The sequence below is a fragment of the Chelon labrosus genome (genome assembly GCF_963514085.1).
Source record: "Chelon labrosus genome assembly, chromosome: 13".
Classification (NCBI taxonomy): domain Eukaryota; kingdom Metazoa; phylum Chordata; class Actinopteri; order Mugiliformes; family Mugilidae; genus Chelon; species Chelon labrosus.
Window position 1 is genome coordinate 5,318,800 of NC_140346.1, and position 25,745 is coordinate 5,344,544.

At 41.8% G+C, this 25,745-nt stretch overlaps 1 protein-coding gene across 2 annotated transcripts; it reads right to left on the reverse strand.

Moving 5' to 3' along the window:
- Window positions 1-31: 31 nt before the first annotated feature.
- On the reverse strand, window positions 32-25,182 carry vaspb (vasodilator stimulated phosphoprotein b). 2 transcript variants are annotated; one of them, XM_084558271.1, is made up of 14 exons: window positions 24,727-25,182; window positions 10,565-10,736; window positions 8,185-8,365; window positions 7,097-7,163; window positions 5,344-5,432; window positions 4,571-4,860; window positions 4,261-4,376; window positions 4,021-4,072; window positions 3,845-3,872; window positions 3,701-3,740; window positions 3,439-3,495; window positions 2,713-2,782; window positions 1,556-1,613; window positions 32-1,465 (listed from the first exon to the last, which is right to left on the reverse strand). In XM_084558271.1, exons 1-14 carry the CDS (start codon window positions 24,729-24,731, stop codon window positions 1,431-1,433), a joined length of 1,260 nt encoding a protein of 419 aa, XP_084414397.1. In that variant the 5' UTR covers window positions 24,732-25,182; the 3' UTR covers window positions 32-1,430. The 2 variants fall into 2 exon arrangements, with proteins under 2 accessions (XP_084414397.1, XP_084414398.1); XM_084558272.1 differs by lacking the exon at window positions 3,439-3,495.
- Window positions 25,183-25,745: the final 563 nt, after the last annotated feature.

Here is a 25,745-nt window from a genome sequence, read left to right on the forward strand (position 1 = left end):
GGAATGCCAAAGATGACTCGAGACAAAGAAATGCATTTCAAGAAGCAGCTGTATTCGACTATAAAGGCATTTCTAATCCAGTGTCTCTAAGCTGTTTTCTTTATATTTCAGTGTAAAAAGCCTAGACTATCAGAAAAAAGAAACAGTAAACCCAAAATAACATTTTTTAAGAAAACAATCATTGAAAAAAAAAAGAGAAAAGAAATCCCCATTCACCAGTCATATCAATTAAAATAGAAACACCATTTCATTTTTGATAACATTTTCCCTCAAAACAAATATATATTTATTCCTTATATATATATATATTTATATATTTATTTATTCTCAAGGCAGTTGGTCATGGCCAAATTAATTGACCTCATCATGGCCATTATTCATGTCTCAAAATTAGAAAAGAAAAAAAGAAAAAAACACAGCTAGAATGGAAGAAAACGACAACTAGCCGAAGCACAGTGTCCAGTAGGACCACTGCACCAGCCAACAAATAATATCTCATTTTGAGTGAGAGGGAAGAGTCTATATCAAGGCAGTGTGGCACACCGACACACTTCCTCTGGAACAAGTGCAATGCAAAGAGAATAAATTTCTCACACCTCATAAAACTACAACACACTCCTCTTTCACAGCACTCTGGTTGTCCATCAAATTCCCTTTGCTTGTCTCCTCTTCCTCTAACATCTCTGTGTTGCAGCAGTGAAGGCATGTGTTGTGCTGTTTTAGTTCTTTAGTCATTGCCGGGGGCTCGAAGTCCGCTTGACGGAGGTCTGCTGCTGTAGTGAGGGAGATGGGTTCCCTGATCCATCCTCAATTATTGTTGTTTTTCCGCCTGGACTACCATTATAGACGATAAGCTACTAACCAACTGAGAAGGAGAGGAAAAAGGATCCCAGCATGCCAGCATCTTGCCATTACAGTAAAAAGTATGACTAATACATTGTCCCTGAATACTGAAGACTGCTCTATCAGTAAATGGTGCCTCTGATAGCAGGAGGGAGAGAACACAAGTAGCAGGATTTCTGCAGAGAGGGGAATTATGATGACAAATTGGAAGAGAAATTGGCTGTAGCTATGTGCTCTGAAATGGTTTAAGTTGAAGCGAACACATAGAGGACATGAGGGGTGAATGAACTGGGGGAGAGATGGTACAGATGGGATGACCGCCGCAACGATAGCTGAATGATCGTCAGAAGTGCCGGATGGCAACGTGAGGAGGTTCCCTGGGTTACCATTTACATGAAGTGAATATGCATGTTGTACAAATAAGCAAGTATGCTCACATGTGTCTGTGTAAGAGAAAAGAGAAAATGTGTAGGAGAAAAAGAGAAATCCCTGGGCTACATGAGAGGGCGCAGTAGAGGAGAGGTCCCGACGGGCCTCAACCGCCTCCATCTATCACATCCCTCTGATACACCTGACACTCAGCAGAACTATGTGCTTCTCTTCTGAAGCTCCTGAATAAAGGCTGTGAAAGGAAACAAGCATCACATGATAAGAATGCATACTGAAGCAAAACAACATTTTGGATATTTTAAAGACAACAAAGAAATCCCACCTCCAATAATTTCCTCCTTGACTTTTTGTAGTTCTTTCCGCACCTCCTCTAAGATCTCCTGCAAACAAAATGGCAAATAAATTGTCAGATACTGATAGCAGTGGTAGGGAATCTCCTCCTATTAGGGCAATCAGGGAATGTTTCTACATGTCCTACAGTAACCAAGTTCCTGTAAATCTCTGTATAATCAGATTTCTTTCCTACAATCAACCTCACTGTACAGAAGATATAGATGAATTACGGTTTTATTTTTACTGTATTGTGACAGAAGAGACTGCAGTGTTCCATATTCCCTGCTATGATTAAAGGGATTAAGGGATTCTTGTCTACATGAGATTTAATAAAGAAATCTAAAAAAAAAAAGTCTCTAGGCACCCAAGTCACCATAATCTGTAGTTAAGCAGTGGGACGTGGCCCCTTAAAAGCTAGGTTTATAGTGAGCATACTGCATTGTAAGCACTTATACTTGGATTATTGGGCAAATAGGCAGTTCAAGTACTTTGTATAAAAAACAATTGCGCGAAGAGCTGAAAATCTCATGTTGGAGCCGGAGCTGATAAACAACCGTTACTATTACCAAGTTATGCAACGCAGAAAAGAGACAAGACATCTGAGTAGATGGTGTGTAGAAGGCAGGAGAAGAGTGAACTTGCTGTGCTTGTCTGGCCACAAAGAGACGTGGACATAGAAAAGTATTTGAGACCAATCATAGTCTGTGAAGCCACAACATAATGTTACATTTCTGGGGAGGTGTAGCTAAGGCTGCAGTGTAGGGTGTCAACCTGATGCAGACATATTAATATATCTCAAGGTTTTATGGTGATGTTGCTGCATTAATCTAACAGAGTTGTGTTGTTGTTGTTGTTGTAGGAGCCGTCACTCACAGCGGTATCTTAAGTGGTCCAAGTGAGAAATCGTCTGTCTCTACTTTCCTACCATCTTTATACAAGTTGTGTAACTACAGTAAAATAAGTCATCATAATTTCATGTAAATTCCATTTACTGACCCTGGATTACAAAAAGCAGTGTAAAAAACAAAAGTAGATAAAAGTTGTGTTCGCCAGGAAGCCAACAAGAAGGTTAAATACGTATAATCACACTCATTGAGGTTCAGCCCTGTCAGTCAAGAACTGATAACTAACTGATGAGAAACTCACCTGTTTCATTTTCTCTAAATCGGAGTCATCCGTTCCACCTGCATCATTACTGTTGCTCGCACTCTTTGCTCTGTACAAAGACAAGAAACAGACAAACTATATATGTTATATCCGTGTTTAACAAAAAAAAATAAAAATTTTAAAAAGAAACTGCATTGACAGGGTCGACTTATCTCTGTAGTTTAAGAGGGATGAAGGAACAGTGAATGGATCATACATCAACTTTGTGGATGCCAGCAATTAAATAAAAATAAATAAAAGCCACTGATTACTTTAAATTATTTTAAAACTTACTGGTCGATTCTGAATATATAGTTTTCCTACATATACGGTGTGTATAAGTTGGAATTGATCCACCTTTAAACCACTGCAGCTTCATAGACGTCTCAACTACAGCTTATAGACAACCATTAAACACAGCTATGGAAAAAGTGTCAGAGAGTGGTATAGTTTACCACAAGAGGACAGCAGTAGCCCCAGGCCAGAAAACTGATGTAAAAATAAGCATTAATCACACTGCCACGATTCCACCTTATTATTCAGTTTTCAGCGATAGCACAAGTCCCTTGGGTGCATGCCATTCTCTGATCCATTAGATGGTGCTATCATCTGTAAGATATGCTACCCCAGCAAGCACGTAGGTTGCGCTGATGCTGTGCTAGCCTGAGAGGGGGAAAAAAAGGCAAGTGGAGCTATGGTCACAAGTGAATGGGACAGAATGTATACCTGGAACCTTGGGACAATGAGGAAGGGGAGTCCATGCTCTTGGGGATGGAGTTATTCCTGTTAGTGAGACACACACACTCTGCTCTTAGAGTGAAAATGAACACACTTAAAAGCACACTTGTCCACATGTGAGCACAGATGCACATATGGTCACGAAAATACACACACACTGATGGAGAACTACTTGTATGGTGAGTTCAAACATGTGACATCAAGATGTTACTGGTGGCGGCAGCACAGAAATAACTGCATCCAAAATTACCTGACCATGGATGATTTCTCCCAAGGTCTTCTCAGGGTGTCTGAGAGGGAGAGGGAAATAGGAGTTGTTCATTTCCATTGCATGTGTTGGAATATTAGAACCAACGTGGGTGGTATGTTAGTGATAAAATTGTTGAGTTCTCACCGCTTTGACCTTGAGACTCTGAATCATCCTGTACAGAAAAAGAGTGGGGACTTCTGTTAATAGTGAGTCATCCTCAACCGCTCCTTATTTTTAAGCTATCCATTATCTACAGTGGTTTGGTCATCTGTCAAAACATATTATCCTTACTTAAAAATAATCAAAAAGCAAAGCCTTACATTGTCTTGTGTCTTCGGGGGTGGCTTCTCTCCAGTGTCTGCAGCTTTTCTCCTGATGTAAAAAGAATCAGTCAGGTTAGACTGAGAATGTCTGAAGAATTATTTGTTAAAAAAAAAAAAAAAAAGATTTAAATCTAAATCCTTATTCACAATGGGGAACAGGGCGTGGATTACTTTAAAACTACTTAATATAAATATTATGGATATTTTATGTGACAGCAAGCCTGTGGTGTCACTCACCTTCGTGCCAAGATAGCACTCATCTCACCCATCAGACCACCTCCACCTCCTCCTCCAATGGAGGAGTTGCTGCTGCGGCTGGAGTCAGTTCTGCCTATTGGAGCTGCATCCTCCTGCTGAGGGCAGCACATCACAAAAACATAGATGTTATCATCTTAGGTCTGCTAGTCTGAACAACTGCACTGGATCAATACAGAACATCATGTACACAGTGTAGTGATTGTCCGTAATGCGAATGTTTCCTTCTAAAGCAGCTGCAAAGTAACAGTCCAGACAAAATCGCAAATTCTAAAATGTGATTGTTACTCACCTTGGATACTTTGCGGAGTTTAGCCCCTGCTAGGGCGGCTGCCAAGCCCCCACCTAATCCTCCCCCACCACCAAGGCCATCCCCTCCTCCTCCTCCTCCTCCTCCACCTCCTCCTGCAGCGGGAAGGGGCGGGGCAAGTGGAGGACCTGAGGGAGGTGGTCCCGGAGGGGGAGGGATGCCAGCAGCTGGGGGAGGGATGCCGGCAGCTGGGGGAGGGCCAGGGGGTGGAGGAGGAGCAGGTGGAGGAGCGGGGCCTCCAGGGGGCATAGGTGGAGCTGGAGGAATATGGACTACAGACAGAGAAGGAAAATCATTCAAAGATAATAATCATGATGCACATCAATGAGTGTGGCAGGGCATTAGCATTAGCTTCGTTGAGAAGAGTTTGTATGAGGAGAGTCATCCGTATTCACAGCTTTACAATTCACCATTACGCAAAGTCTGTAGCCACAGAAACTATGAATTGGCATTGAGATGATGGCAGCTGACAATCAAGGAAAAAAATACTAAATAGACATTTTAGATTGTGTCCACACATGGTCAATGTAGAGCTTCTGGGCTCATAGACAGCCTGTGTCAAATTTCTAAGGGACCAAACGTTGCAGTGTCAGAGCTTTCCTCGTCCTTCTCTTCACACTAAAGTCTGACTTACATTTCACACCATTTGGAATAAAGTTGTTGGTATGCTTTCATAGCAAAGATAATGACATATGAGGAAGCTATGAAGACTGAACAGTACATAGTTATCTTGACCAGCCCAGGTGTTTCCTGACCTGCAGCAGTTTGTCTTTCTCTCTCCTGCCTCTCTCTTTCCTGCCGCTCTTGTTCTTGTCGCTCCTGTTCCAGCCTCTGCTGCTCCAACCTGTGTACAAACAAACACATCTGTTACGGTCATTCGTAAACAGGCTCAAAATAAATCAGTGGATTAAGACAACACATCATTTAAAATATGAACCCCTATAAACGGGCTAAGCATAAAGTGAGTAGAATACCAAACATGATGAATGACACCAGCCCTTTAGATTATTGGATTATTTATGCGCATTCCATTGTTATGGGACTACTCTGTCTAATTACAGTATTTGGCATTTGTACAAAGAGCGACTGTCAGGATTTCTATTCCATATACTTAGTTTTGTATAAAGAATGAGTGCTGGATTTCACCACTTCTGATTAGCCCACCACTGGAAAGTCCACAGCTGGACGAGGCGGCTTAATTCTAGCTGCTTCATTTCGCTTCTTCCTCCCCTCTCCCCCTACACATCTGCCATCTACAACAGCTGTATACAGAGTAACACACATACTATTTACACATACACTCATGCACAGGTCCCCACACATGCACAGTCACACACACAGTCAGCTGTGATTTAAAGCTTAGGCAGTGTGCCCAGTAAAGGGTGGGGGGAGATCACATTTGTGTCTTTCATTTAGCCTTTATCTAGCAGCCATTTGATACTAGTGAATATTATGAATCACATCTAAAAGCATTAATAGAAAGAACATCAACAAACACCTGCACCTATGCTGGTATTCAAAGGTTTTAAAAGCTCTCTAAGCCACAGCGTTCCAGCAGCGAATGGGTCAGCTTGACAGACGGTCCCTAGAGCCAATCACAAATGCTCCCCGACTGCGCAGTATATCGCCTTTTAGTCTAAATGAGATTAAAAGGTTAATGCGTCGTCTATGCCGGCGTGCATGGAGTCACCACAATGGGTCTGGCTGAAGGAACAGATAGATGGATGGCGAGAAGGTGGGGTTGATGTCAAGAGTCGTCCACTTTGCTGCCGCTTTAACCTTTAACCTACAGAGGCTGGCCGAGGGTTTAGCAGTGTCAGGCTAATGCCATCAAATCCTCCACATATGCGTGTGTGCAAAACTGTGCCAACTGGACTACTGCAAAGCCAAGACAGCTTGACATGCTATTGATTGTTATGCAACTAAACCCAGCTTCTGTTAAGAACATAAACGTCACACAGTACAGTGCACCCACTAAAGTGGTCAGACTATTTATTTAACAAACACTGAAATTGCTTATCTCTTACACTAAACCTAGAAGAAATCTGGGCCGGTAATCAGGGTTAGCAGATGGAAACTGAATCAGGCCCAGATATGTCATGTGACTGAAGGGATATTATAATTAAATCTGACATGAATATAAAACGTTTCCAAAGAAATTATCCTTTCAAAAAAGTATTTGACAAGCATTTGTCCATCACTATCTGTCAGGGTTACCCTATGCCAATTAGCTCCACAAACCTTATCGCATTGTAGGAGAGTGCCAAAGAGGATACACAACAAGCTGAAGTCCAAGGAGCTTTGAACGCTATCAGTGTAGTAGTAATCAGGTTGTTGGTATGTAATTCTTGTCACTTTGTAAGGAAAATTTGCACCCGACTGTGGATCACTAGCAAGCAGATATCTTGAAGCACTGCAAGATGGACTGTCGTGTGATATCATGATCTTGCAAACTTCACGAGAATCTAGCTGTCTTGCAAAGTAAATTAAAAGGAAGCCTGACAGTACCTCCGCTGTTGTTCAAGCTCTTCTGGAGAAGGTCCATTTGACACTGGGCGTGGGAGTGTAGCATAACCTATGAAAACACAAGCCAGGAAAAGATACTTAATGAAAAAATATAAATTGTGGGGAATTAGATTGTGCTGTGAAAGGGTTCAATACGATGAGACTAGATGCAACATGTAAGTGTATATCCCTTTAAGATTGGATATGGCATTTGTAGACAATTCCCTTCATTGCCAGATGTGTATTCAGAAAACCCATGGGTACTAAACAATGATTAGTTTTAAAATGCTTTTATAGAGAGTGACGTAGTTCTTAGTGGGTTCATTCCTCTTGAATAATCCCTCTGTGAACTGTATCCAACTGTGCTTTTATGGATGTACACACCTTTTCTACCCATGCTGCTGAGTGTACAAAGTCTACGGACCGGGTAGACAATATCACAGACGAACTGAAAAGGGTGGTGCCCACTAATCAAGCCTCAACAGCACAGTATTTTTTCTGTTGTTTTTTTAGGGTTTAGAAGCACAAGTTAAGCAAAGGATCAGACTTAACTGAAATACGGGTGGCAATAAACGGAAAAAAAACACTCATAAAAGAAACATACAACAGATATGGATGATCCAGTGCAGACAACTATACTCTTCACAGACACAACAGGAAAGGCCTTTCCCGTTTTCTTATTTTCTCAAACCACTAATTTGTTTGTCTTGCGTGAAAGTCTTGGTGAATCATGTTGTTAAATTAGATGCACTTTCCAGGCAATCCAACCAAAGTACGTCAGTGTTCTGTAATGTTGTGAAGGAAATTCAGTAATCGGTCGAACTAGGGCACATAATGGGAGAATAGTAACAATACTTTGACATACCAAGCAACTAATGTGTAAGTTCCACATTTGAGTCTATTTGCAAGGTAGCATGTCAGTGTTTTTACTTGGTCTTTCCTGGCTGTGACAAAACATACGAAAATTAGTGAATATTAGTTGAATCCATAAGTTAAGATAAAATCTGCATGGAGAAAGGTTCTATCAAGGGATACACCAAAAAGACCTAGCTACAGACGCTGTAACAAGAGTCTAGAAAGAACTCACTTACCTGCATCTGCAATGGAGTTGAGGACGTCTAGAGCATGAGCCATGCCGTTGGCAAATAGAGTAGCATCCTCCTTGCTTCCAAAGTTGAGTCCCCAAACCTGTCGTGCATCTCGCCACTGGTGAAAATTGGGTGTGGCCTGGTTATACTTGAGACCTCTTACGATTGGACAGTTTATAACCACCTGGAGGAGAGAGAGAGGGAGGATTGATCAACAAAAATCTCTTTGATAGAGCTGGTGTAAAAACTACACCATCACGTGCTGTTTTATTAGTATAACATGTGGTGACAGTTCTCAATATCACATTTTAAAATATTAAATCCGATGATCAGACGTAAAAGGAGAAGAAACAAAGGGAAGCTTCTGGTAGCCGTATCCTTCACTATGAAACTGGAAAAACTAATAAGAGAACCACAAACTGCAACCTAAATCTTAAATACACAAACCCACATGCCAGATCATGCCACAAATGATGGTGCCTGCTTTAACGTTTTATGGGTCATCCTGGTTTTTATTCCACCCAGCAGGTGGCGTGAAGCCTATAAACCAGGGAAAAAAAAGAAAAAAAAACGTTCTGGGTTTGAGCGTTGCTTGAATGTGCTGACGTGCCTTTTCACTATTTGTTTAACAGCTTCTGGATTCCACAGAGCTCAGGGGAGGAGAGGAGACCCCGTCAGGGTGACTATCGCAGGGGGCAACACATGCTGAAAAGAGAGGGTAGCAAGTTCAGCTGCCACTGCACATGGTGGTACTTTCCAAAACCCTCTTCAATTGTGTGCAAAGCCAAAGTATACAGTACTGAGAATGTGACCAGAAGTGAAAGTCTTTCTAAGAGCAAGTTTAAAATGCTTGAATTCCTGGACAGCCTTGCAGTGCTGTTCATTCAATCACACCAGGAAGCATAAATCCACTTAAAAAAGAAACAAAAAGTTGATGTAAATGCAGACAGAAATAGAACATGTAGGAAAGGTGAAAACAAGGAAGTAGAGAGAAAATACACCCTGCTGCTCCCATCCACCGCCAACCTAAACCAAGCTGCATGTCTCCATCAGACACAAATATAGAGTCCTTGCTGGGTATCAAGCTTCTTCCTAAACTGTCACAGGAAATGGTTGAACGGGTTGGCTATCTCACAGGAAACATCATCCACTTTAAGACCCGTCTCTGGGGAACACTTTAGAGTGCTGAATGTTTAAAGAAGGAGACAGACGCTGAGGCAAGGAGAGGGGTGTAGTCGAGAATAGACCCACCCAAACTCAGTTCACCCTGCTTTATATCTGCTCACCTTTATCTGTTGGTGAGTCATAGTCTGATGATAAGTAAACCTCTTTGTTCTCCTTGTCTAGCATTCGTACAGCTTTCAGGTTTAGTGACACTTTTCCACTTCACTACATATAACACAAGCTTTAAGTTGGCAAACAATTGATATTTAAATTGACTGAATATTTAAAAGAACAATATCCAGCCTGTCGTATACTGTATGTGTAAAAGCAGGACACACCAAACCAATATCAAAGACTGACGCCTCATGTCGCCTGTCAAAAACTTCAGCTAACTGCCAACTAGGACATACTGTGCGCCTCCAAGTCACGAGCGCTTATCGACTGCCCATCAAACCGCTGACCAACAGCTTGATGCGACACAGCCTTTAGTCTATGGCTAATTCAAAGGTCAAAAAACCTGTGTCTTGGTCTACTGATCAAATCGAACATTAATCAATGTTTTAATAATTTCTTAGACTAAAGAGAAATAAAACATTACATTTGAGACACAGTAACATGGTCTGAGCAGTATGAAAACGTGGGTTTAGCAACGAAATTTTGTTGACAGGCTTCCTTCCTTCCTTGTACTATCAGATTAAGAATAGTTTGAGCATGGGAGGGACACTACACTAATATGCACCTTATGCAACTACGTTTTCCTCTCCGAACATCAGAGTTTAAGTTTAAATTAAGTGAAATAAAGCAGTTCTTACCTCAGATGAAATTGTGAAACAATACTGGTGTAATAGTTCAGTAGGTTACCAGTTTATTGTGACACCACAGTCAGTTTTTCTTGCGCTAAGTGTCTTACTGATTCATAGCACATGCTGGAATAAATGTATCAGTTGAAGGTAACTGCAAAAGCAATAATGCAAGCTATCACATATGTCGGGAAATATTCTCCATAAAATTACAACCTCCAGCTTTACTACGTGCTATCAGACAGTATTAACATGTATGGATGTCCAGACCATCTTACGCCTGCTTACTATGACATCCTTAGGCAACACAGATGCCCACAGGGCCACAACGCAGCTGAACTTCACACGACTTAAACTTCCAGGGGAACATCGAACACACATGCACACTCCAAACATATATCCAAAGCTGGCAGATGTACCTGTTGGTCTGTCTGCATCTTGCGTCCCACTATCCTGAAGGCATTGTTGGTGGGGTTGTGATAGATCTGGACTCTGCTGAAGGCTTGGGGTCCAGCGCCTGCGGGAAGCCACTTCTTATTGCCATCATCATAGATCATCACAGTGGCCCGAGCCTGGCAAATACTCGACTCACTGGAAGACAGAAGACAAAAAAAATTAATTTACAGCCTAGTGAGGATCTTGAGAGTGTGAGGACATCAATAGGAATGTAAAACTTTTGTGCTAGAAATCAAGTTGCAAGTTAGAATTCTTATTAATTAAATGCTCATCCATGCCTGCACAACACATGTAACCCTGAAAATGAGAAGAAAGCTTTTGTGTAAAGCATGTACTTCGTATAAACTATAAATTAAATGTGTAGCCACAACAATTAAAACCACAATGTCGTGTGGTAATTGACTGTAACCTCAGCTGAATAAGGTATGACTCAGTGTTGTGAACAATGAGCTACAACTAACATATATCATTTATTATTCTGATGACAGCCATTAAATTCCACTGTGTAATTGATAACACATCTTCATATCTGTATGTAAGGATAATGGGGGAAAGGAGCAAATACAATACCAAAACTCAGAAAACTTGTTTTTTCATTGTACTGTAGGTATCGTACGAAGGGTAGATGCTGGAGATACGGGTGATACCGCACAATAACACAACATGCAGGATGGTGGTGGCAGGCCAACTGCAACTTCTGAGTTAAGCGCAAACAATGCCACAGAGAGTTTCAAATGGAATGAGGAAACGCCTCAGACTTAGCTATGAGCTCAAAGACAGGCTGGATCTTAATACAGAATCAGAGTTCCACTTGTCAGTTATATAGATAAGAACACGTATTTGAAAAATTCACATACTGAAATGTCCCCGCTAGCGTTTGTGAATTGTGTTAGTTGCATATACAATGCTGCAACAGAATTGTTGAAAATGCAAAGTAGTTGTGCAGACCACACTATTTTAGATATAGTTACCATGCTAGTTACAACATAAATACTATCTGAAGGATGCTCCAGGTCAACATTAGCTTTTGGTAAATCAAACCTTTTACTATTAACCATACCAAATTTAGAAACAACTATACTGCTATCAGTTTACACGCTATCTAAATAAGATTCCAGGCTAATTAGTATAATGCAAACAAACTGCTTAAAATTTAAACTGGACAAGGTTCTTTTGTTTAGGATGCAATGTGGATTGCAGCTGGAAAGGAAGAAACAAGCACAAGGGGAGGAGAGGGGGAACTGGAGACACCGGAAGAACAAATGAATGAAAAACACTCAGTTATAAACAAAACCTCTTAAGAGATGAGAGCCAGGCCTTCCAGACAGGGCAACAGTCAGTTTGACTAACTACCGATGGAACAGTACAGCTCGTCTGAATGTGTGCTAATCATAAACTACACTTGACTCGTAACAAGGTATAATTTGTCTGAACTTCAGATGCTGTCTGGCAAGATGCCACAGTTAAGTACACCTAACGTGGTGACTGGATACATGAAGTAACCTCCTGCCGCAGGTACCAGATAATAATTGTGAAACTAAAGCATGTGTGTAAAGAGTAGAGTTGGAGTAACTGAGGGGTAGAATACAGAAGAACATGGAGCGCATGTGAAAAAACAAACTAAAAAATAGTAGATTTCTGTTCGGAGAAAGAGAGATTAGTTTCATCCCAAACGAGAAGGGAGGTGAGACAACAATGGCGGCTGACAAAGACAGGAAGCTGTGCCGAGCGCCGCCAAACAGATGAGGCGCTGGAATCTTCCACCTGCTCTACATCAACCTCCACCTCCACATGCTTTGTAAGAAAACATGTTCAACATGTGCTCTGAGATCACTGACAAAACATTTATTTATAGTTCCGTGCAGGCAGAACACACAGAGCTACACATCATTCAGGTATTCCGGCTACGGTTTTTGGCAGCAATGAGGCTGCAGAGTTCGCACATACGTCGTCAGTTCAGATAGTGAGAAAAGATTAACAAATTTCTCCTTGTAGAGAAGAATACCACAAAAAAAAAAGCTGCCTGTAAAAAAGCCCTGCACAAAAATATTATGCTTCATACAAATACATATGGATGTATCATCTAACATCTATGTTGTATATATTACATTTTTTATTTGAAGCATTTAAAAATGCTCTTGTTGATGATTTATTATTGCACTCATCAGTTTAATATTCTAAAAAAGTTAAGATTAATGCATATGTGCAGGAGGTCGCAGTTGCAACAAAAGACAATACGAGAACCAAACAAGAATCAAAACAAGTACAAAGCCAATAGTGAGTCCAGGAATTAGACACAGGCGGACAAACACAGGGAACAAAGGTGGCCGACTGTCAACTCCAATTTTTTACCATTCCTCCCCCTCCTCTCCTTACTCGACCCCCATGCTCTCCCTATAGTCTCCTAATCCATCTCTTCCACTTCTCCCTCCATCTGTCCCACCCGTGATACAATCTGCTGCTTCCTGTGACACAGCAGCAAAGCCACAACCCACTTCCTGCTGCCCACACTGCCTAATAAGGACAGCTCTGACCCGAACAATCGATGCATGGACACAAACGCAATGATACAACATTTCTCCTACAAGTTCATCATGTTTAAAGTCAGTTCCTATTAACCTGAAATGACATTGAGCCATCACAGATAAATGAAAGAGATGAGAGCATAGTGAGCAAAGAATTGGCATATTTGGGATGCTGGCTTTTCTCCAATGAAGATATACTCAAACGTTCATGCCTACAAATACCCCTATAAACAGGATTATTTCTAGGAACAGTGATTTAAACTGAATCTGTCTGTGTAACAGAGTGGTTCAGAACTTCGCAACACAGCAGATTTTGGGTTTACCAACACAGAAGAGTGCATTATGTAAACTTCAAGAACACCTTCCTGTGATTGTGTTATTTGGCACATGTCTTATAATAATAATATGCCCATAGAGAATGTTGGTCCAGTTTTTCATAGTCACTTTCTCTTGTCTTTGCTCGCTGGTAATTTGTCACCTTGCAGCAAAGCTTAAATATCTCATGCACTTTACTCATATTTACTATTTAGAAAAAAAAAAACTATTGCAACAATAATAAGAATAATTTTTCTTTTTCATAAACTCTCCATTTTAACATTTGCATATGGTTTGTTACATTCTTGTGATGTTTTTCATGTTTTCTGAGTTGTTCCTAAACCACTTTATATGTGTGTCTGTGTCAGGCTGTATCCTACTAGGGATGGCTGCTGCCATCAAGGAGTGTCATTCCTATGGGGTGGGGGTGCCTGGTCTGGTCTAGGTGGGTGCTACATGTCTAAGTAACATCCACATGAATGCCAGGTCCAAAACTTTCCCAGCAGAACATTGAATTGTCACAAGATGGTCAATGGTATTTACTTCTTCTGTCAATGGTTTTGATGTTGTGCCTGATCTGTGTATTATTCTTTTACAGAATATAAAGGAAGTATACAGTCCAAGCCTTCACCGTCACCTTAAATCCTTCAGTATGCACAGGCCTGCCCATCAGTCACTTCAAGCAGGTTAAAACCACCTACGGCTGAACAGATCCAGTACAAAATCAGTACTGCAGTGTTCTCCGATCTCATGTGCATTGAGCATTCTATTGAGGGCAGAGGGGGCTTATGGGAACTGGGAGGGGACAGAGACTGGACTGGGAAACAGATGCATATTTAATGGCAGAGAAAGCAAGGGCTCTGGAGTGAGACTGAGAGTGAGCAGCTGCATTATTGATAGAACTACGGACACTGAGACTCTAAAAGCTTGTGTGGCACACACACACATACACATGGACCCGCATACACCCTTCCACCTGTCAACCTGCCAACACATGTGTTAGTGTTCACCCAGTCCCCTGGGTATTAACAGGCTGCAGGGGCTCGTGGCTGGGTTTGACTGGACTGTGTTTGAGCGCTGGTATAAATCAACGACAGGCGCGACCATAAACAATCTATTCCTGTCCTCCCTCCGACAAAGACCACCAGTCCACAAGTGAGGCTGAAGCTGGCTGCACAGTCAAGCCAGCCAAGTGACCAGTTGACTTAAGAGGTTTTCTCTTAAGCGCAGATAGGTCGCTGGCTGATTCTCTGGGAGAGATTTCAGCAATCGACCTCTTTAAAACCTCAAGCAAAGCATGTTCAATATGACTTCAGCAAAGGAAATGCTCGCCGGGAAGATGTGAAGATGGCTCATTTAGCACAGCGCAAAGCTAATCTGTCTTCACTTATTACAGGCAGAGTGAGTTCCTCATCACACTGTGGTTTGGTCCTACTGGTCAGTGAGGGGTTAACAGGAAATCACAGCGCAAGGCTGGGGCACATGCTCACTTGGAAATGTCTGTATAAGGCTGTGCTCTCAGAGCTTTTCTCCAAACGTGCTGGCAAGTACAGTCAGGCCCAGTGGCTCTGTCTCCAACCCCTCCTCTTACCTGACCCTCCCACCAGACTCCTCTGTCATTCTTTCTTTTCTCCAAATCAAGTATAAAATCTGTACAGAGATGGCTTTTGGTGGCATGATTGCTGAGCTATATCTTACATAATACCGCAGTATATACAGTGAGGGGATAAGTAGACCAAGCCAAAGCTGAAGAACATAATTTATCTTGTGTAGCATAATAATGACATAGATGAAATACAGACACAAGTCCTCAAATCTGGATACGACATACTGCAGTTACATAGCAATGTCTAGACACTAAGTAGAGTAATACAATTCGTCTCTGAATCCATCCCAGGATCACTGTCCGTCCTAATTCATCAGGTTTTTCCTTGAACAGGAGCTCCTAATACCACTGCATGAAAAGCCCGCTCCCCCTCGCAGCTACAGCCAACTATCATTTTTTAATGCTGTACAGGATTTTCGAGATATTCTTGCCTTCAGGAGTAAGTGTCTATTTTTGTGGCAAAAAAAAAAAAAAAAAAAACGCAGAGAACTCAAATACTTCAACAAAATCATCTTTCCACAGCTGTGACAAGTGATTCGCACACAACTCGCGGCGAGATATGAAACATACATTGACAAACAGGTGTCACATTAAAATTAGTCAACTTTAGGCGGCAGCGCTGAACCTGAAATGAGTAAATAGTGATTCATTACCTATATTCTTCTTTGCCTGCACACTGAAACCAGACAGGGACTGAAAATAAGTCACCTAATAATGTCTGCACGTAACCAAACTACTTGACAAAAATAGACACCACGTTTCACAAATGGTGTCCACATCTGATAAGTATTGACACTCTGAAAGAAGTGTCAAAGCGGTAGAATGTTTTTTATGCGATTTACCTTACTGATTACAAGTATATATATATATATATATATATATATATATATATATATATATATATATATATATATATATATATATATATATATATATATATATATATATATATATATGTGTGTGTGTGTTATGGCCCACTAAAATCTAAAATGCACCAGCTTGCATTAAATCTTGGCTTCATGAAGGTTATGATATCCAGTTTTGCATAAAATAACAGAGTTACTGATTCAGCTGTGTTTTCATTTTGGATGCTGTGGTTTGTTAGCTTGGCGTAGGTTATTTGGATTTCATTATAGGGAGAAAAAATACTTCTGCACCCCATTTGATAGTCCTACAACCAATCAGAGCAACAAATTGCGTGACGTTGCTTTGCTACAAATGCCTTAATCAAATTGTTTGTAAAGTAAAAGTGTCTTTTTACCGTAGACATTTTAGGGGAAGGGAACTGGGCTGGCTTCCAGGCTAATAACCTCGAGCTCATAAGATTAGAATGCGGTAAGGCCGATATATGAGCAATATATAACAAGCACTCATTCATAAGCATGGACTGAAACTTTCCCTTTCCATCGCAACACCTGAATGGTTGATGCAAGAAAGGAACAGAGAGAGTCATGTTCCAGAAGTGAGAAAAGGAAGCGTTAAAGGTGAATGGGCCATATGGGAATACCCAGGATGAGTCAGTACGTCAATGCAACTCTGTACACAATAATCTAAAATCCAGGCTTTTGTGTGGTAAGAGAATATAATCTGCCATTTAGTAATTTTTCAGTTGCAAAATCTCTTAAATAAGGATGTTTTCGGCACCATATTTATGTAACAGGCTTACAAATCTGAAGAAAATATTCAGAATGAAAACTGGGAAGATACCAATCATTACAGTAAACTGGGTTAAACACTGTCCATATTAAACTCGCTGAACTGAGGTCATGACGGTGGTGAAGTGCTTGACCTCTCATGCTGACTAGGAAAGAGGGGAGCCACAACAATAGCCTTTTGGCGCTGGGCCTGGTCATCTGACAGCATACTGTCCTCATGTCACCCTAAGGCTACATACAGCCAGTGATGTTCAGCTGGGCCCACATGACTCTGAAACAGACCTCTCCAAACTACATACATACATACATACTGAGACCACAGTTCAGTTGACTATCCAAGATAAGCTTTCAAACGGCAAAGTACAGTTCCTGTTGTACTGTGAGATACCACCGGCCCATAAACGTTAATAGGTAGCTCGGTGTCCAGACTGAGTGAGCTTCCCATTGATGCAGCTTCTTTTCAACCACAAAATACATGGATGAGGAACATTAACAAGGGTAATTATCGCACAAATGCAAATCATTTTGAGGATTATTCTTGTGTTCTTATTCAGAAACAGGAAGGATTTTTGCTGAACATTTAAAAAAAAAAAAAGCAGTAAAGCAGAAAAAAAACTTGTGTCAGCTGCTTTTGTTATTGCAATTAATTTAAATCAGCATCTCCTTTACTACACACATTTCCCTCTATGATCTTTTCCAATTCGGTATAAATTAGAGGTTTTATTTAATTTTTTACAACTTGGGGGAGAAAAACGTGGATCTTTGCTAGCTCTGCTGTCTTTCTCTGTCCTTTTCCTTTCAGCTGTTTCTTCCCCACAGGTCCTAGCATGCTGCTAAACACACACAAACAGACCCACACTTGCTGCAGGCTACTGCTTTCCATCCCCATGAATCAGCCAAACAGAAACAGGCATCCAGGCCGTCTCAGCTATTCTTGAACTCCCCTTCGCCATAGGTTTGTCAGACACCTTCAGCTGAAGCTCCTCTACCAAGAAAACCCCTCAGCATTCTTTGAGCGCTGACTCATCGTCCATTGAGCATTGTGGAAAAACTGAACAGACATTAAGCCACAAAAAAAAAAAAAAAAGTTAATTTTGTTGTCTGACCACTTCAAGAGCGGAGATGAATTCCTTCCTGCTTCTGAGGCAGTAGATGGTGTGTGTGTGTGTGTGTGTTTCTACACATAGGGAAATAACTGGTACGCTCGATGCCCTTATTTGGAACCATCTCACCTCTGTCCTCCTCACTGAGAACTCAATTCCTTTTACAGGTTGGAGCATATCCTCCTCGACTCAGGCTAAGGAGGAGGCAGGGCTTCTTCTCTGGAGGAGAATAATAGTCTTCTTAAATGTCCTGACTTGTACGCCCCTTTCCTTTGCTTTGAAGAGGAGATGTTTCTTTTTCACAACTTCAGGACCAAAGTTGAGAACGGGAATGAGGCAACACCTAATTCAAACTTCCTGCTTCTGATTAAACCCGTGGAAGGAGTGCGTAGACTTTGACCCAACATTAGTCTACTTTGGACTTGCCTTTTTATTTTTTTGCCGACTCACACCCATTCTGCTCTGCGCTGGGTAAACATAAGTAGCACATAAAGAATTTATTAAGTTCCTCTTTGTATTCTTGTGCCAATAAACATCAGACACATTATTTGCTTAAAAACAGTCGATGACTTTCGCACCCAGACTACTTTACACAGAGATAATTACTCTTACTACTGACTCCAAGCCAAATACAACAAGACTAATATTCACCCATAACTGAACACTGGGCTTTAACTACTTTAACAGATGGCAAAATGAGAGTCTATTTACTATTGTCTGACCTCCAAACCTAGAGCCTGATCTTCAATTCTGCCATACACGAAGAGCAGACTACCTCTCAAATCACAAAACTGGACAGAAATGGAAATGGTGTCAGCCTCATGTCGCACCCAGGACAGCAAAGACGACAAAAAACACGTCCGTTTCAGTAAGCAATATAATGCGCATCACTGTTCATGCACAAAAAATGTCAGCCATGCAGAAAATGGTTCACTACTTGACAGAAGAAACAAACAGATAATGACATATTTAAGATAAGCTTATCTGTTTAAGTTTAAACCTTTAAAAATAAGTCCGTATCGATGCTTAAACTCGCCATGGGTAATGTTATCCGTCCTTACTACACAATGTACAAGTGGTGCCTCATGATAATGTAAGAAGCTGCCGAGTACTGGGTTACCGCCAAGACTGTTCTGTCTAATGCAGCCTCTGTCCGAAATCACCATCATCTCTGATAAGTGACGTTAAGATCCAGGGACCTGAACGATTGGAATGTCTCAAATGACTGACGGCATAAAGCTGTTTTTATACTAACTGCCGTCCATTATGCTCCATTAGGCAATGAACTCCTGATGAACCCGCTGTATCTTTATGCCCATTAGCAGTGCTGACCATACACAACATCACAGCAGAGTTTCTGCCCACAACAAGCTTTGGTTTCACTACAGTGTTAGACCCAGGCTCGCCATCAGCTGGAATGATGTCACTCCGTTTGGCTACTGCAGAGAAGACCACAGGGTGTGTAGATGTGTCTGTAACTTTGTCCGGCCACTGTTTGTCCTGCTCAATTTCCCACCAGTGATTCCTAGACCTTTGACAAAAGAGACCACAAACAAACTAAAATGCCGAAATTTAGGGTGTTCTCACGTCTAGGTTATTTTTCTGAAACCTCGGGTTGGTTCGTTTGGGCTGGTGTGAACACGGCAATCGCACTCCCTTCTGGAACAAATTAACTGAGCTGGGCCCGGTCAGAGGGCACAGTTCATTTGCAGTGTGAACGAAATGACTACCATATAATTACATAACCATGAACTTTACTTGAGGCTTCTTTGGAAGAGTGTGCACCGAACAGTGTTATCTGGCAGCACACACCTTCGAAGGAGCAGCAGTGGGCCTTCTCGTCGATGCACATAAATGTCATTTTCTACACATACCCTTGTTGCTTGAACATGTTGTTCATTTTGATGACACAGACAGACCTGCAGAAACCGCATAATAGTGCTCACACTCTCTGCATGCGCTCGAATTTCAATTTGAAAGTTTTTCTGCAAAAGTATGGCCAATCAAAAAACTGTTTGCAAGAGAGCAGTGTCAAGGGCGTGTCAGAAATTTGTCTCGTTTGCCCTGTGAACACGAACCACACCGAGATTAAATTTAACAATGTAACAGTATTGTATCAACTGCTCCCTTAATCAGAATGAAATGGTATGAAAGCACACTCAAATGCCCACAGACAAATTATTATCCTGTCTGTCTGCCACATCTGAGATTTATTTATATATTATATACGCACCGTGCAAAGTTTTAAAACTTAGCAGGAGGCATGAAAGCTCAAAACATCTAGCCATAGACATGAAGAACTATATTGAATAGAAAAGAGAACAAAGAGTTCTGCAACGCTGACCTAAAGTCAGACTGGAACTTCATGAAGAGACATAAGAAACTGAATCAGCCTAAATGATATGAAGAACTATTTAAGTTCTCCAAAAGCCTCACTACTACTGCATTATATGTATATATTTTTTGGTTTCACAGGTTCCCAGTGAACTCTAAAGGTTGACATATGAACTTACTGGTCTGAGAGAATGATCATCAGAATCACCACGTCTCTACAAGACGGGACATCAAACCTGCCGTTTATAAATAGCCAAGATACCAGCAACTAGTTTTCTTCATCTGCAAGAGATTCTTAGAAAACGGACAACCCGCAAAATATGATCAATTGACCAAGTACAGACGTTCCTTTGTTTGATTCTCCCAGCAGTTTCACATGCATGGGCATCAGCATACAAATCCTGTCTATGTCTGGGAGGTGCCATCTTCGGTAAATCTTGAAGTTAAGATAACTGTTACCTGAAAAACCTGGAAGCCGGCCCGACTTCCCCCACCCACAAACTTTTTGTGGCCAAGTTGGTCTGCGGTCACTCCGCTGGGAAGTGATTATGTCCCGGCAAAGCACATAAAATCGTTTGGGGCAGGATTCATGTGATGATGCATGTCATCCAAGCGCCTTGGCGCCGACTTTGTTTGCAATAAAATAGCTGTGATTGGTTGTAGGATTATCCATTTGTGCAGATGTATTATTTATTTGTGTAACAGTTGAAACATGCCCCATAATGAAATCCAAAAGGCTAGAAAATGCTAAACGGGGTTTAACAGAGGTAGTAGCCTTTGCTTTGGGCCAGGTTAATGTTTATTTGCACAATGGTCAGTCACAGAAGAAACAATTGCTTCCTGTTTTCAATCTTAAACAGCAACAGCTTCACCAGTAGTGCCTAGATGACTTATGAGTAAGACCTGAAACAATTGAGTTAGACCATTATAGCCACCCCTTTAAACTCTCTCTAATTCTCTATTAAGAAGACTGTATGCATATTACTTTACCAAGTAACAACCATGTTCTGATTTTCTGTAGCAAACCTTTTAGCATCACTTTCTAAAAACTAAGCTCACTAAAAAAAACTAATTAATATGGGAAAGAAATCACTAACTAAGTTAGGGTAACGTTGTGGTGACAGAAGAAAAACATAGTTCAGGGGGAACACAACCAAACAGGGGCACAATTAAAGAAGCAAAGCATCAGCCACCACCAAGGAAACTGGATTTGCCACAAAGTAGACAATAGAGGATTTTGTATGTTGAGCAACTCCTGTTGCAAAGCGTCTAATCCAAGAGGCAAAGGCTGGCATAATGGCCTATTTATGAGTGCGAGAGGTGGGAGGACCAAGAGGGGTAAATTGTTTCAGGGGAGGGGGGTAGCAGTGATCGGGTGTTGTGGGAGGCAAACTCACCAGGCAGGGCCATTTTAATAATGGAGGGTGCAGAATGATGGCGCAACGCAGGCTTTGAGATCATTTAGACACACTGTCATACCAACTGCACGGCGACCTACTGAGGAGTCTTTTGAAGTGCACATCAACATGCAACTCTTTATGGTGCATGAAATAAAGTCATTATTCGTAATCTTTTATAGATAAGAATTCCCACAAGCACACCCCAATTACCTCAAATTGTTACTGCTTCTGGGGCGCAGGATAAATGTGGACACTAGGAGGTCTGTGGCTGAAAAATGGATCTTAGAAGGCTGCTTATGTTCACAATTAAAAATAAGTAATAATGTTTTCAGTGTGGTAAAGCAATTGTAAATCAAAAATCTGATGACAATGCAGGTTCGCATAGCTCTAACAGAAAAACATCAGCGCTCAAGCTCAAGTTATCTGAGTGAACACAAATGCGCACAACATAAAAGTATTTCTTTAATATTTTGAACTGTAAGACACATTTTTGAGAGTGGCACAGATTGCAGAGAGTCCTTCCCCACTGATATCAGACTTCAAAAGAAAAATCTGACTGTGCAAGGGAATTAGGACGACAAGTAGAGACATGAAAAATCAGCATCCCAACACACCAGACCCACACATGAACATTACACAACACCGTGGCAGGAACGCGCTGCTGTTGCAATCCCAATGAGTTTTGTCTTCCTTACATGGACAAATGCAATAATATTGCTAAATTCCTTAAATAACAGCTACTGGCCTGTTGGGACATGGACTCAAGACGAACATTTTAACAGAGGAAGATGACAGCAAAACTGCAAAGTTCACTGTTAGAGCTGCATTCCTTTCTAGTCACTACCAGAGAAGAAAAATGTTAGTGTCGAGACACAAAGGAGACTGAGGGGGAGGCCAGTTGCCTGCTTTTAAGACTGATCAATAACAAGCTCATGACGGAGTATACGAAGAACAGAGGAGGAGCCCTGTTTGGCATCACTTTCTCGCATGTTGAGCTTCTAAACTGATCTCAGGAAGCTAGTTAGACTGCAGACAGTGTGTTAATCAGATGCATTACACCCGTCTGTATGTATGATCGGGTCCCACGTGCTCATCCTTGCCCCTGAGGCAGACATACTGCCAGATTCAGATAGGACATCTCTTTCAACCAGAGACCCAGCCGGTGAGTCACAATGGGAGATGGTAGTCACTGACAATAACAGTGAATCATGATACAGATGGATCCACTTCCTGTGGCACCGAACCCAAGGATAAGATGGTCTGAAAAGCTGACGCAATTATCTAAACACAGCCAGTGTTATTGTTCATTGAGACAAGAACGCGGAAAGAAAAAACAAGTCAAAGCTGTAAATCTGTTCATTGAAACTCTGAAAAGTCAACAAGTGTGAAGGACCTCGGAGAGGTAACAATGTATAAATCTAAAATGCCAGCCCTAAGTTGGGATGCTTTACTCAACAGTTTCTCAACTGGGCCAATTGTTAAACTTTTGACCAAGTGAATGCACTTCTGTGTCAACATTTACATTCCACAGCGACAAATGACAATGAACATGGATGGAGCGGCATACCAGCCTTTACCTATTATACAAGGTGACGTGAACTGTTTGGGCTTCAATGGAAGGCCAGACAAAGCGATATCCATTTAGAGTAGGAACTACAATCATTAAGCCAGTTGCTACCTCCCTCGGAGACGCTATCTACATTTACACTGCGTGCGTGTTGTTTTGTGCAGCCTAGTTGGTGCCACGGTTTATGGTCAAGGAGTATTTTTAAAGTCTAGCTGAGCTATACAACAATAAAACAGTTAACTTCACTTATTATACAATGAGTAATTGTTTTATTATGCACAATGGTGGCTGGACAGTGTGTTGTCATGGTGCTGTGTACCTAACAGTAATTATCAGACAATGCTTTCAAGCTTATCAAGATAAAGATACATTTCTTCTACAGATTCTATAGTTTGTATTTGTTTGTTAGCTGAAGTTCATTTTAAACTGCCTGTTATGTAATATATGTTAATCTCTGCATTAATCTAACAGCCTCATTAGAGGGGTATGTATTAATGCACTGGTGTGACGGGACTTCAGGCAGCTCAAGTGCCACCAGTTCCTGCTGCAATCAAAGTTACCACGTACAAATATGTGCGAAACAAATACAAACCCCGGACCAACCCATGCGCCAGAGCAGAGGTATATTGTTACAGAAAGGGCAGCGCAGTAGGTTTGAGATAAAGAACTAGTCACTCAGGTTATCAGCTCTGCACAACCACGACTTCTCACACTTAACAGAATAACCACCGGGCTTTCAAACGACCAGAGATGTTCTTTGGTTAGAAGTACTGCCTAAATCTCAAAGAGTGTGTATGGTGGTGGTGGGGGGGCAACTCAGGCCAGAGAAGTCCCAGCCAGGAAGCTTCAAAGCATGTAACTGCCAACCGCACAGGCTCTGACAAGACATGGAATTCGTGGACACGACCTTTCCACATTGCAATTTTTTTCGTTGCTGGTGCAGAACCTCTGTAGTGCCAGAGGAAGGAAAAATAGCACAACCGGGTTTAATGCCTGTGGAATGCATGACACGACATAAAAAAGCACATGCATTTGGAGAACTGGGGGGGGGGGGGGGGACCAAGTAATTATTGTGCAGCCCCCTTTTCGAAAGGCATGAAACCACCCTGCTTAAGTGCCCTTGAGCAAGACACTGAACCCCCCTTTCCTGCCCTATAAATTAACCCGACCTCTGACCTCAATCATGAATGCACTGTTGTTCGGCTCATTGCACTGTATTTAGTGGTTTCATTCACAACAGAGGAAATCATGCAAGAGAGAGAGCCAACAATGAGTGTTTGAAACAGATACAAAAGTATGTTGTTGTCATCTGACCTGTTCAACTACCCCAACTCGTGAATGTATCTTTAAGTCCCCCGCACTTTAACAGGTCGGAGTGCCAAGTTACTCAGTGGCAAAGCTCACAAAACCACGCTACACGGTATGTAGCCGAAACACCACGAAAAACAGTTATTTTGTGAATGAAAAATACTATTTGGCGTGTTAAAACAATTGGGCAGACTCTGGAGAGGGCGTACCGGGTCGGGAATTAACCGCCGCCTTTGTTAAACTACCAGCCGAAACACAAAATGTAGCCTGAAAACACAATGAAGACGAAGGGATTTGAGCCTCTTTACCCACCTCATTGTTCGGCCAGAGTGGAGCTCCTCTGCTCGTAGGCAACTTCGGCTGACTTCAAGAGGCGAAGCCCGGCTTTAAAAGTCACACTACTGAAATATTTGAATAATAAAAAAAAAAAACGACCAAAAACTGGAGGAAAAATTAACACATCTACACCCGAAAACGGGGTAGCCACAAGCGGGATAAAGAAGCACACCTCGACGATTTCCTGGTTGTGTGGAGCGGGAGCGAGGAGGAGGAGGAAGAGGAGAAGGAGGAGGAGGGGGTAGATACAGTAGTGGAGCGGGCTTGTCAACTCCAATCACTATCCCACACACTGGTTTCTTGCGAGCTGAAGAAGGGAAGGCGACAAGAAGAAGAGGCTGCACCTGGAAACTTCTCCTCTCGCACTCTCCGCTTGTTTACCGCCCAGTTTGTGGATACACGGCCCGGCGCTGGGCTTCTCTCGCTCCCTCGGTCGCTCGGTAGGACTGTGTAAATTACGGGAGTCTGGCCCAACCCGCCGGCTTCAAAGTAGGCTACGATCCAACGATGCGTTCAAGTGCGCCTCGTAAAAACAATCAGTTTGGGAGTGTGAGCGTGATTTTCGTTGCCTGTGATTTACATCAATCAGCCACAACATTAAAACCACTGACAGAAGAAGTAAATAACATTGACCATCTTGTGACACTACGATGTTCTGCTGGGAAACTTTTGGACCTGGCATTCGTGTGGATGTTACCCACCTAGACCAGACCAGTCACCCCCGCCACATACCGGTGACACTACTTAATGATAGCAGCCATCACCAACAGGATGCAGCCTGACACACACACACACACACACACACACACAAACACTTTCGGAACAACTCAAAAAACATGAAGAACAGCACAAGGTGTTGACCTGGCCTCCAAATTTACTAGATCCTGACCTGAGACCAACATGTGTCCTGGGTGATCTGATCACAAGTGAGCAGCTTCAGATGTAGGTGAAGGGTTATTAAGTACTGGACTGTAATATTAGAATGCATTCATTGC

Bases quoted from the DNA above. Each gene is read 5' to 3' on its own strand.
- vaspb (XM_084558271.1), bottom strand. The intron at 4,377-4,570 runs GTGAGTAACAAT...TGCTGCCCTCAG, and splicing joins AACTCCGCAAAGTATCCAAG to CAGGAGGATGCAGCTCCAAT. The intron at 3,873-4,020 runs GTAAGGCTTTGC...TTTTCTGTACAG, and splicing joins CCCCGAAGACACAAGACAAT to GATGATTCAGAGTCTCAAGG.